At 36.7% G+C, this 14,376-nt stretch overlaps 1 protein-coding gene across 2 annotated transcripts in view; it reads right to left on the bottom strand.

The window, feature by feature from the left end:
* Window positions 1-14,376, bottom strand: part of KIAA1328 (KIAA1328 ortholog) — a 342,210-nt gene that overhangs the window by 62,018 nt on the left and 265,816 nt on the right. For both annotated transcript variants that reach the window (XM_047086945.1, XM_047086944.1), the window contains one exon: window positions 7,604-7,785. In XM_047086945.1, the coding sequence (XP_046942901.1) occupies window positions 7,604-7,785 (182 nt within the window). The remainder of the gene's footprint in view (window positions 1-7,603; window positions 7,786-14,376) is intronic.

Below are 14,376 nucleotides of genomic sequence, written 5' to 3' on the forward strand. Positions count from 1 at the left end.
GATCCATTCCAGGCTCTGCACTGACAGCAGAGAGACTGATGTGGGGCTTGAACTCACAGATTATGAGATAATGACCTGAGCTGAAGACAAGAGCCAGACGCTTAACTGACTGAGCCACCCAGGCATTCCTATTTCTTTTTCTGGTCTAACTGCTCTGGCTAGAACTTCCAGTACAAGGTTGAACGGAAGTGGCAAAAACAGGGATACTTGTCTTATTTCTGATCTTGGGGGTAAACTTTCAGTCTGTTACAATTGAGTATGATATTAGCTGCGGGCTTTTCATATATGCCTTTTATCATGTTGAGGAAGTTCCCTTCTATTCTTACTTTGTTAATTGTTTTTATTATGAAAGAGTGTTGGATTTTGTCAAATGATTTTTCCATGTTGGTTTGATGTTTTTTTATTCCTTCATTCAATTTTGTTTGAATTAGCCTCCATGCCCAAGGTGGGGCTTGAACTCATGACACTCAGATTAAGAGTCACATGCTCTACCAACTGAGCCAGCCAGACACCCCTCCCCTTCACTCTATTCATATGATATATTGCACTGATTGGTTTTTGTATGTTCAACTACCTTTGCATTCCTGGGCTGAATCCCATTTGGTTAGGGTATGTAATTCTTTTAATATGCTGCTGCATTCAGTTTTGCTACTCTTTGATTGAGGATATTTTTATCTGTTTTCATGAGCGATATTGGCATGTAGTTTTCTTGTGATGTCTTTCTCTGGCTTTGGCATCAGAATAATGCTGGCCTCTTGAAATGAGTGAAGTAGTGTTCCTTCTCTTTTATTTATTTTTTTTAGAAGAGTTACAAAAGGATTTGTGCTAATTCTTTAAATATTTGATAGAACTCAGCAGTGAAGTCATCAGATCCTGGGCTTGTCCTTTTTGGGAGGTTTTTGATTGCTGATTTAATCACTTTACTTGTTATGGGTCTACTCAGATTTCCTATTTTTCTTGAGTCAGTTTCGGTAATTTGTGTGTTTTTAGGAATTTGTCCATTTCATCTATGGTTGTCTAATTTGTTGGCTTTTGGTGTGTTTATTGTTTGTCTCACCTCTTACTTTTTTACTCCAGGAAGCAATGGTGTGTTCACTTTGCTTTTAATGTTTGCAAGGAATGTCCTACATGTAGTTTCTTCTGTTCTGAGAAAGTTCAGACTTAGGAAAAACAAAGACAGTCCCTTGGATGAACCCTTTAGGAAACAGACAGGTGCAAACAGACAAACACAATTCCTTGAGAACCAGATCTGCTCTGCTTCCTCTGGGACCAGGTGCTCATTCCTGGAACTCAGGATGTTGTCTTCAAGTGTGCTGCCATGCTGGGGGTGGGGGTGGGACAATGCTAAATTGAAACTTCACAAAGTTCTCCTACCATGTTTCAGTGGCCTTTTTCCTGGCTAAGCATTTGCTTGCTTTTTGGTAATCTTTCACTATCTTCCAGAGTTCTGATAATGCTGATTTTGGCAGTTTTGCTAGGGTTTTCAGTAGTTCTGGGGGTTGGGGGAGCCTCTCTGCCATTTTTCTGACATCTTCCTGACTCATTAAGCATAACTCACTAGCATAATTCTGATACCAAACCCTGACAAGATCATTACCAAAAAAGGGTATTATATACCAATATCTTCCAATCAGTGTAAGTAATCAAATTCACAGAATAAAGAAGAAAATTCATCTCAATAGGTACACGAAAAAAACTTGATGAAATTCAACGCTCATTATGATAACAATTCCCAGCAAATGAGGAGGGAACTTTCTTAACCTGATAAAGAACATTTACAAAAAAACCCGCTATAGCTAATAAAATCATACTAAATGGTGGAAGACTGCTTTCCCTGTAAGATCAGGACTTCCCTATGGAAGTTCACATTAACCATTTTATTTTACACTGTAAAAGAAGTCCTAGGAAGAATAATGAGTTAAGAAAAAAAGAAAAAGCATAAAGACTGGAAAGAAAGTAGTTGTTATGGACTGAATTGTGTTCCCCCACTTCATCCAAATTCATGTGTTGAAGTCCTAACCTTTAGTATACCTCAGAATGTGACTGTATTTGGAGATAGAAGCTTTAAAGATGTAATTAAGGCTAAATGAGGTCATATGGGTCGCCTTTAATTCAATACGACCCTTTGTCCTTAAAAGAAGAGAGAAATACACTAGGAATGCATGCTGCTAGTGAAAGGCCATGTGAGGATACAGAAGGCAGTCATGTGAAGACCAAGGAGAGAGGTTTTCAGCGGGGAATGACTGGAAAAGACCATGATGGAGCTCTCATGAAGAATGGAAAACTACTATATCCTAATTGTATGGATATATACAGTTGTCAAAGTTTATCAGACTGTACATTTGAGACCTATGCAATTTTACAGTATATAAATTAAATCTGAAATAGAGGGGTGCCTGGGTGGCTCAGTCGGTTGAGCGTCCGACTTCAGCTCAGGTCATGATCTCACGGTTCATGAGTTCGAGCCCCGCGTCAGGCTCTGGGCTGATGGCTCAGAGACTGGAGCCTGCTTCCGATTCTGTGTCTCCCTCTCTCTCTGCCCCTCCCTCATTCATGCTCTGTCTCTCTCTGTCTCAAAAATAAATAAGCATTAAAAAAAAATTAAAAAAAAATAAATCTGAAATAGAATAAAAGAAAACACTAAAAACCCTACAGTTTTCTTGATTCTTAAGGCAGTGCTGTTTTTTTTTTTTTAATATATATTTTTGAGAGAGAGAGAGAAAGACAACACATGGGGAGGGGCAGAGATACAGGGAGATAGAGAATCCCATGCAGGCTCCATGCCGCCAGTGAAGAGCCCAATGCAGGGCTTGAACTCATGGACCGTGAGATCATGACCTGAGCTGAAATCAAGAGTTGATGCTTAACCAACTGAGCCATCCAGGCGCCCCAAAGCAGTGAGGTTTTTAAGACCACACTCCATTGATATCTCTTTGACATTGCCAATCATAAGGATTTTGAAGGGAGAAGAATATGTATTTCTTAAATCACTAAATCACTGTAGGTACTGAGGATGAAAAAGCTAACTTATTAGATCTTAATGGCTGGGAAACAGGGCAAAGAAACAGAAAGATCTACCTACCTACCTACTTAATGTTATATTAATTCATACAACAAATATATAGTGAGCACCTACTACATGTTAAGCAATGTTTTCATGCGGACACAACTGTAAAATATGGAGTGTTCATATTCTAGTGGGAGAAGATGTACAATATTCAAAAACAAGTAAATTATATAGTACTGAGATACTTCTTTCTGCTGTGGACAATGGGAAATGTAGAGTGTCTGCTTTAAGTGACAATATACAGCAACTTCAACTCTTAATCCTGGTCTCTTGCAGTTGAATTCCTTTTTTTTTTTTTTTTAACGTTTATTTATTACCGAGAAACAGAGAGAGCATGAGCATGGGAGGGGCAGAGAGAGGAGGAGACACAGAATCTGAAGCAGGCTCCAGGCTCTGAGCTGTTATCACAGAGCCCCATGCAGAGCTTGAACTCACAAACTGAGAGATCGTGACTTGAGCCGAAGTCAGATGCTTAACCGACTGAGCGCCCCAGGCGCCTCAGTTGAATTCCTTTTTTAAAGGGACTGAGCAGGACAATTTAATCTACATATCTGGGTTTATTCATACCCCTATATTATGGTTGTCTTCTGTGTTCTATTGATAAAGGCTTCAACTTTTAACAAATCTTTTAGCTCAGACTTCTGGGAATCAGAAGCAGTATCTTGTGATATACACTTCTAATGATTAAACATACAATAATGATGATGATGTTAATAATAAAAGAAATATAAGTAAGTGTTCCTTAGAGGCAAAATGGAAATGGCTTCTATACTTTGGATACTCCAACTTGTTTATTTCTTTAATCATGTCACCTATATTCATCTATCATGGACTACAAAGAACATTCACATCATTGCAGGCACAAGCTTACTTAGAGGAACACCTAGGAGCTTCAGAGATTATTCCTCACTTCAGATGAGTCTATAACAATTCTCTTTCAGTAAAAGAAAAATATGTTTGGGAGCCCCTCAGGGGCTGTCAACGAGTGATAGCTGCTGTACATTATAGAGCCTAAAAAAGCCCAAAGATAAAATGAAGGGCACAGTCAATATCATCAGTTAAATCCAAATTACTTTAGGTTCAGCCTTTCTTGAAGTTTTAAGAAGATTCAGAGGTCCATGAAAAAGGAACAAACAGGAGGTAGCTCTAAATGCAGTAGGGGGCTTTGGGATGGCTTTACAGCCTCACTTAGAAATGGGTGATGCCAAGCCCTGAGGCCTAACATTTTGATTCTGGAACATGTCTGCTCAGTGGCCTCATGGCCTCTGATAGCCTGCCAACATAACAGAATGAAAATGCCCTCAGCTGGGAGGGCTTTTATGAAAGGGAATCAGTGATTGGTAAGAAAAGGGAGGTTCGAGACAAGTTGGGAGAGGGAAAAAAACACTGCTGATTAGGGAGGAAAAAAGAGGAAAGAACAGTGTGTGTTTCCAGATTTGTGCCTTTGGCTGAAAAGTTCTTGACTCAAGTTCAGATTTTCCCAAGTAATGTCTCCTTGTTTCATATAGCTCAATAAAACTAAAATAGAATATTCCAAGCATTGACAATTGAAAAACAATTTATATTTTAAGTAATTCTGACAATACTGTATACATTGTTGTGATCCCCAGGCTGTTTCTTGAGACAACAGTGAGGTCTATACTTATATACATATACATATACATATACATATACATATACATATATATGTATATGTATGCGTGTGTGTGTGTATGTGTGTGTATGTGTGTGTGTGTGTGTGTGGGTGTATTTAGTATCAAAAAAGTTGATGGAATGGTGAGGAGGATAGAAAAGGTAAAGGGATAAGTGACTGATAATAAAGATTAATGGTCCTGAAATAAACATCCCATGTAGTAATTAATGATTAAAGACAACAAAGGAAACAAAGAAGAAAAGTTTGTTAAAAAATTTAGACACGTTAAGGAGGGGAAAGCAATTAAAGAGACATTAAACCAAGCGGTATAACTTAAGCAATTAGTGCTAGGTCACTGGCCTTATGATAAACAGGGTGTCCAAACCCCTGGCAACACATCGTGAAAGGCCTGTCTCCCATCTGGCTGGGAGCCACCGTAAATACCAACTGCCCTACTCTGTGATCTATGCACGAGCTTCGCGATGAGCAGAAGGACCCAAAGAGGCAACGTCAGCTCCTCAATGATCAGGTGTACCGTAATTTTGCCAATGGCTTCATATAAGAATAAAAGAAGCAAAAAACACACAACAGTCCTTCTTATAAGAAGGAAAAAAAAGGTTAATTCCTGTGAATACCTTAAAACAAACTCTCTTAAAAAGATGAAAAAGGTTCTATTTTTTTTTCACTGCAACACTACAACCTTTCCCCATTTAAAAAAAAAAAAGGAAAAAAGCTAATGAAAAAACTAAAACCATGAGTGAACACTGTTCCTGAAAACTTTGCAGAATTGTAACAGCTTTCTCTTGGTTAAATTGATTGGTATAGCAACATTATAAAATGACTATTAGGATTCATTGTGCACCACAGAAAGTGCTGAAATGTCAGCAGACTATACAGCAAAAAGTAATGGGTTCTGAACCCCTGTTAGTCAAAAATGATTTTGTTTCAAATTAGAAATTGATTTTTTTTGGACACAAGCCCTTTCCAGGCTTACAGCTTCTGTAGCTGGGCCCAGGAGAGATTAACCTCCACCACTGGTAGGGCTGGCCTGATGGTACCTTTCTCAAAGTGCCTTTTCCACTGCAGCCCTAGAATGTGGCTGTGGTCTTAACCAATAACACAAGTCATTTGTCCCTTTGCTATTACACTATATTTTTCTCATTTTGCCATTTTATTTTAGTGCTGACACACAACACAAATTTGTTGACAAGTTAACAGAAAACTATGTTAAGCTTTGCCGTGTAACCACCACACCAGTTTTGATTGGTTCTCTATTCTCCAAAGTACAAGGGCTAAGAAAAGAGTGAAGGGTTTCCCATCTCTCAAGGACTAGCAGAGAAAGTAAAGAAGATTCTATCTCTGATATGAAGTCTCTTCAATTTCATTTCTGTTTCTGGTAGCAAAGTCTAACAAGACAAAAGTTGTTCTAAGTTGTCCTAACACAATGGAGGTCTGCAGAACTTCTGCCTTATGTCAAAGAAAATGTACTTGTTTTTGTTTCAAGATGTGGATACTTTTTCTTCTGAAGCTTGTACTAATTATCATCTCTCAATCATTTGGGAGAAGATTAAACTATTCCTGGATTAATCATAATTAAAACAAAAAATCATGACAAAGGTGGCAGGTGATAAGGGCACGCTATACAAGATCTAATAAAGCACTGCCCAGTTTTCAAATACATAAATGTAAGAGCGGCTAGAGAGATCATCAAAAGTTGGTTGCTTACTAGCAGAGATGGGAAAGTACCAGCTCAGTAAAAAAAAGAGGTAAATAAGACAGAAGTCAGGGTTAATGGCTGTGAGCAGGAAAAAGAGATATCTTGGAAAGAGGTGTGAGCAGAGGGGGCTCCAAGACTTTTTGTGGCCATTTCTTTCCTGTACATCTCCCTCTACAATGAAGCTTAGACTTACTGCATTCTGCTATGAAGTCCTTCCCTTAATAATTTCATGAGAGGGGCGCCTGGGTGGCTCAGTTGGTTGAGCATCTGGCTCTATTTCAGCTTGGGTCATGATATCATGTGTTATGGGTTTGAGCCCCACGTCGGGCTCTGTGCTGGCAGTGCAGAGCCTGCTTGGAATTCTCTGCCTCTCCCCTGCTCACACACTCTCTCGCTCAAAATAAATAAACTTAAAAAAAACTTTTTTTAGGAGAGATTAAGAAAAAAGCTGCTCCAGAAACAATAGGGAAACATAATTAAATTTGACTGCTTCATTCAACGTTTCATACTGTTACTTTACAATTGATTTATTTAAAAATATCTGTCACATCTGGGGTGCCTGCCTGGCTCAGTTGGTGGAGCATGTGACTCTTGATCTTGGGGTTGTAAGTCAGGGCCCTACATTGGGTGTAGAGATTACTTAAAAATAAAATCTTAAAATATCTGTGACATCTAAAATAGGAAGAATTGCTGGCACTTAAAAGACTATTAGGTAATATATGCTTCAGACTTATGAGGTTTTGTTTTAGCCACAATGTAGAATTGTCCATGACCTCTCCTCCACCCTTCCTATATTTCTAGTTAATTGAGGATTAACTGTAATTGTTAGAGTTTACTCTCCCAGAAGAAATTTATATTCAATTTCCTGTCCTCTTTACTCACTTTGAACATTATTTTGTGTCTATGACCATACTTACTATTGAATCATCCTTATAGTTTGCTGCTTGCAGAGAGAGACAAACTGGACAGTTTCTCAGAAGAGTATTCTAAGAGAAAGGATGATGTGATTCAGTGATCTAGCAAATGTACTACTTGTGGCCTTGAAGGCACATGTCAGTTTGTAACATACTTAACTCTTGCTCAGGGTTGTAGAAATGAGGAGCCAGGAGTTCATGGCTAGCACCCACTAGCAACCACTAGCCCTGGAACAGCTTCTTCTTTTGCTACTTATAAATGCTAGGCTTACCTCTTTGGGGTCGATATGCATCTTTCTTTTGACATGTCCATAGGGCATTATCTTCTGTTTGTGATTGAAACCCAACTGTCTTCTTCTCCCTTCTATTTTCACCACTGTTAGTGGACTCCTGGTACTTTTTGATGGATGATGATGCTCCCAGCAGCCAGTCAGAATATTTTGACTTCAATAAACTAAAAAGAATAAACAAGAATGGGCTGTATGTAGACAGCATACATGGGGGTGTGCGATCACATAAAGGCATATAAATTCAGCATGAGTTAAAATGCAATTCATGGCAGTAAGGACTTTCTTTTTCTTCTTATTTTTTATTGAAATATAATTTGAATAATTTATAGAAGGTCTGTTTTGTAACTTTCCACAATAATTTTGGAAAAGAAATGGTCTTTATCCTCAAAAAGCTTATATTTGGAGTTGGGGAAATGAGACTCAGACTCATGAAACTGCTAATAAAGCCACAGAGTATGACTAAGAACCAGAATATCTGTAGAAATAAAAAGTATGCTAAAACAAGACTTGCATAACTAAAATGTTTCCAAGTACTAAAATTGAACATTAGGGATTAAAATATCACCAATTTGCTTCAACATGCATTTGTGTTTCTCATTTTCAATTGTTACAGTATTTATTATGTGCCCAGAGTATGTAAGGAGCAGTACAATGGTGCATGTGGAATAACTGGTCTCTGTCCCCACATCATTTCATTCTAAAGTCAACAAGGCAAATATGGAGAAAAAGGAATTTTAATGAAAATAAACACATGTACATATGTTTTTCTCTCTAATAAACTGTGTTCTCACCATTAACACATTTCCTTACAACATTTTATTTTTTAGAAAGAAGTGTTAGAATGATGTATATTCATTACTATTCCACCAGCCTCTTCCTTCACACTTAAATTAACCACAGACTCATGACACTTTGGTATTGTCTTCCCCATGCCCATGAACAATGTGAGTACTAAAGTGAAAAGAGAGAGAGAGAGAGAAGACTTTTACTCAAAAAGTAGAATCTAAATATTAAGACTAAACAAACTCCCCAGAAACAGAGGTAATCCCTAGACAGAAATAATTTGACCAGGATTATAATCATGTAAACCTATCAAAGTCATTGGGTTTCTGGTTTACGTTGATCAGAATTTTTAATAATGTCTGCTCATATCAAATGTATTACTAAAACCAAGAAATTAAATAGCTTTATGTTTGGAGTGATATAAAGAAACAAAAATTATTAGTAGTATGGCTTTATATGAGCATAATGCAGCATATTAAATTTATACTCTTAAATTTTTTTTTAACCAGAATTCAGAGATCACTTTCCCATGTGGATTCAGCAGTGGCTATATATCTTAGCTCATATAACTTATATTCATGAGACAGGAAAAAGAAGAGAATAAAACTATCTCACTGTGAATGTAAGATAAATTTACCTTAAGCCAGAAGCTCCAAATGCAGGCAAATCCAAGGACTATATCTTTGCTTGCTCTTATATGAAAGTTAATGCGACCAAGACTACTGACTCCCCTAAATTCATTCATTCTCAACCTAGCTGAGTCCCCAATACTAGCCAATGTTTATCCCTCCCAAAGTTGATTGCTTCCTGCTTCTTTACCCCATTTTCCATACTCCATTTCTATACCTTTATTCCAAACCCAATCCTGGTAATCCACTATCTCAACAGGGGACATGGCTTCTAATTTCTCTAAAATAAAGATGACTAGAAAAAAAAATCTCTCCTTTCCTTTGTATTTATTTCCAGCTTTACCTATCTACTATTCCTCCATTAATGTCTCCAAAGAAAATCACACCTTTTATTCGTACTCTTGATATCAGTGACCTATGCCTTCTGTGACTATGGCCTATCAGTTTTCTCCTTTTCTTATAATTTACAAATTCCTCCTCTCAACTTAATTCTTTCTGAGGATTACAAACAAGATCAGACTTTCCATTAAAAACCAAACCCTAAATCTAAAACCAGAAACTCTTCCCATAAGTGGGAAAGTATAATACTCAGTGTCAGTGACAGTGAGGGGACAAGAGCATTTTAATACATTACTGGAGGAACTGTAAATTGGTGTAGCCTTTTGGTGGGTGATTTGTCAATACAAAATAAAAATGCACCTACCTCCTAACAATTTTGCTTTTAAGAAGTTATTCTATAGAATTACATAAACAACAGTATGAGAATATTTGTTCAAGGATGATCACTGCAGAATACTTGTAATAGGAGAAAATTGAAGGCAAATATTCAATAGAAGAATGAGTGAAAAAAAAACCCATGATACATCTATTATAAGGAACAATATTCAGTTATCAAAAGGAATGAAGTAGTTCTTTATACTATTGTGGAGAAACTTCATGACATAATATTAAGAAAGAAAGAAAGAAAAAGGAAAAAAGAAAGAAAGAAATAGAAAGAAAAGCAATTTGCAATAATAGAAGGTATATAATGTGACCTAATTTTTGTAAAAACACAAATACACAAAAAGTATTTTTAAACTTCTAGATGAATAGATACCAAACCTGTGGAAAGAAGCAGAAATAGAGTGACTTAGGGAATAGCTTTTATAATTTAGTTTATATATTTCTTCATATTTTCATTTCATCTAATAATCATGTACTTTTTAAATAAAAAGTACCATCTCCTCTCTTTTCCTTCTTTGCCAAACCTCTAGAAAACAATAATCAATTTTAAAGATATACCTACTAAAACTAATTTAAAATGTATTTATTTAAATTCAAGTTAGCTAAATACAGTGTGGTATTGGTTTCAGGAGTTGAACTCAGTGATTAATCATATAATACCTAGTGCTCATCCCAACAAGGGTCCTCCTTAATGCCCATTACACATTTAGCTCATCCCACCACCCAACACCCCTCCAGAAACCCTCAGTTCATTCTCTGTATTTACGAGTCTTTTAATGGTTTGCCACCTCTGTTTTTATCTTATTTTTGCTTCCCTTACCTTATGTTCATCTGTTTTGTTTCTTAAATTCCACATATGACTGACTTATTGTGCTTAGCATAATACACTGTACTTCCATCCACATTGTTGCAAATGGCAAGATTTCATTCTTTTTGATTGCTGAGTCATATTCCATTGTGGATATATACCACATCTTCTTTATCCATTCATCAATCAATGAATATTTGGGCTCCTTTCATAATTTAGCTATTGTTGATAGCACTGTTATAAACATTGGAGTGCATGTGCCCCCTTCAAATCTGCATTTTTGTATCCTTTGGATAAATATCTAGTAGTGCAATTTCTAGGTTGTAGAGTAATTCTGTTTTTAAGTTTTTGAGGAAAACTCAAAATTTCCACCCAGTTTGCATTCCCACCAACAGTGCAAAGGGTTCCCCTTTTTCTGAATCCTAGCTAACATCCGTTGTTGCCTGAGTTGTTCATTTTAGCCATTCTGACACGTGTAAGGTGGTATCTCAGTCTGGATTTGAGTTGTGTTTCTCTGATGATGAGTGATATTGAGCATCTTTTCATGTGTCTGTTAGCCATCTGGATGTTGTCATTGGAAAAGTGTCTCTTCATGTTTTCTGCCCATTTATTAACTGGATTATTTGTTTTTGGGTGTTGAGTTTGGTAAGTTCTTTATAGATTTTGGATACTAACCCTTTATCTGATATGTCATTTGCAAATATCTTCTTCCATTCCATTGGTTGCTTTTTAGTTTTGTTGATTGTTTTGTTTGCTGTGCCTAAGTTTTTATCTTGATGAGGTCCCAATAGTTCACTTCTGTTTTTATTTCCCTTACCTTCAGAGACATGTCTAGGAAGAAGTTGCTGCAGCCGAGGTCAGAGAGGTTGCTGCCTGTTTTTTCTCATAGGATTTTGATGGTTTCCTGTCACACATTTAGGTCTTTCATCCATTTAAAATTTATTTTTGTGGATGATGTAAGAAAGTGGCCCAGTTTCATTCTTCTGCATGTCACTGGCCTGTTCTCTCAGCACCATTTACTGAAGAGACTTTCTTTTTTCCATTGGATACTCTTTCCCACTTTGCTGAAGGTTTGTTGGCCAGACACTTGTGGGCCCATTCCTGGGTTCTCTGTTTTATTCCATTGATCTATGTGTCTGTTTTTGTACCAGTACCATACTATCTTGATGATTATAGCTTTGTAATACAACTTGAAGTCCAGAATTGTGATGCTTCCAGTTTTGGTTGTCTTTTTCAACATTACTTTGGCTATTTGGGGTCTTTTTTGGTTCCATACAAATTTTAGGATTGATTGTTCTAGCTCTGTGAAGAATGCTGGTGTTATTTTGATAGGGATTGCACTGAATGTGTAGATTGCTTTGGGTAGTATCGACATTTTAACAATATTTGTTCTTCCAATCCATGAGTATGGAATATTTTTCCATTTCTTTGTGTCTTCTTCAATTTCTTTCATAAGCTTCCTTTGGTTTTCAGCATATAGATCTTTTACCTCTTTGGTTCGGTTTATTCCTAGGTATCTTATGGTTTTTGGTGCAACTGCAAATGTGTTCGATTCCTTGATTTCTATTTCTGCTGCTTTATTATTGATATATAGAGATGCAACTGATTTCTACATGTTGATCTTATATTCTGCAACTTTGCTGAATTCACATATTCATAGTTCTAGCCATCTACCATGCTAATGGAGGTCAAAAGAAAGCCAGAATAACCATACTTATATCAGACAAATTAGATTTCAAAACAAAGACTGTAACAATAGATGAAGAAGGGCATATCATAATTAAGGGGTCCATCCACCAAGAAGATCTAAGTGTAACTATAAATATTTACACTCCCAACTTGGGAGAACCAATATATATGCACATATATACATATATATTAATAATAAACATTAAAAAACTTATTGATAATTATACCATAACAGTAGGAGACTTTAATATCCCACTTATAGCAATGGAGAGATCATCTAAGCAGAAAATCAACAAGGAAACAATGGCTTTGAATGACACACTGGACCAGATGGACTTAACAAATGTATTCAGAACATTTCATCCTAAAGCAGCAGGATACACATTGTTCTCCAGTGCACATGGAACACTCCATAGAATAGATCACATACTGGGTCACAAGTCAGTCCTCAACAGGTACAAAAAGATTGAGATCATATCATGCATATTTTCAGATCACAATGCTATGAAACTTGAAATCAACCACAAGAAAAAATTTGGAAAGCCCTAAAACACATGGAGGTTAAAGAACATCCTACTACAGAATGAATGGGTTAACCAGGAAATTAAAGAAGACATTAAAAAATACATGGAAGTAAGTGAAAATGAAAACACAATAGTCCAAACCTTTTGGGATGCAGCAAAGGCAGTCCTAAGAGGAAAGTACATTGCGATTCAGGCCTATCTCAAGAAGAAAGGTCCCAAATATACAACCTAACCTAACACTTAAAGGAGCTAGAAAAGGAGTGACAAAGCCTAAAGACAGCAGAAGAAGGGAAATAATAAAGATTAGAGTAGAAATAAACAGTATGGAAACAACAACAAAAAAAACCCAGTAGAACAGATCAATGAAACTAAAAGCTGGTTTCTTGAAAGTGTAAATAAAACTGAAAAACCCCTAGCCAGACTTACCAAAAAAGAAAAGAGAGAGGACCCAAAACTACTTTTTAAAGAGCAAATCTAGTGGTCTTTCCTCTTTCAACAGTCTTTTTACAGGACACTTCACAGTAGCTGACTCCTTTCTGAAAATTTTTTACCTGGGACTTCAGAATATATTATCATGACTGGTTTTCTAGTTTTAGGAGCCTTCTACTTCCTTTCCCTTAAATGCAGACATTCCTCAAGATTCTGTCTTTGTCTGTAATCTTCCCTCACTTAGCACTTTCTTAGTGATTCTTGTCACATCATTGTATTTTCAATGATGATTTCTAAACAGATTCATCTAGCCCCCATTGCTCTCTAAAACTACTGATCTGATCCATTAGCTACTAGAAAGTTGTGAAGGGAGGTCTTGCCATACCTCCCAAAGCAACTCATGTGAAAGCAATGGCATTACATTTATCTTGAAACTAGTTCTTCCATGCTTCCATTTCCATTTAATGACACTACCATTCTCTCACTTATATGAAAAACATCAGTTATCTCGAATTCTGCTTTCTTTGTGCCTGTTCAATAAATTACTAAATCAATAATTCCTTTATATATTCATCAGATATTTGTTGAGGACACACTCTATAGGCCTGATAATGTGTTATGGAGCTAGAGTGGACAAAATTGAAAAATAAATATTTATTGAGTATATGAAATATGCTAGGTGCTAAGTATACAAACATGAGCAAGACCTGGCTTCTGTTTTCAAAGTGATTTTAGGGGTGAAAGAGACATTGAAACAGATCATTTTTAATACAATATGATACATGCTATGATTCAAGATACAAGGGTGTTAATGGGAGCATAAAGGCAGGACACCTATCTATATAACTGAAGGGAAATTCCGGAAGCATCCAAACTAAATTTTGGAGGATAAGCAGGGTATACGGAATGATATCCTAAGTAGAAAAAAACAGCATGAGCACATATACCAACAAGTAAAGCCAGACAGATAGGCTCAGCTCAGATCATGAAAGGCTTGCTTTCTCATATAAGGGGCTTAAGCTCTATTTTGTAGGCAAGGCAGAGTCACTGAAAGGTGCTAAGGGGAAAAAAATGGCATTATCCAACTTGAATTTATCAAAAATTATCCTGGCACCACGTAGACCTACAAAAGTGACTGCAAGAAGTTGGATGAGTCAGAGAGCTGTTGTA

Source organism: Lynx rufus, unplaced genomic scaffold (assembly GCF_022079265.1).
Source record: "Lynx rufus isolate CCGP_SWC_20201006 ecotype Redwood Valley unplaced genomic scaffold, mLynRuf1.p SCAF_22, whole genome shotgun sequence".
In the NCBI taxonomy this organism is placed as follows: domain Eukaryota; kingdom Metazoa; phylum Chordata; class Mammalia; order Carnivora; family Felidae; genus Lynx; species Lynx rufus.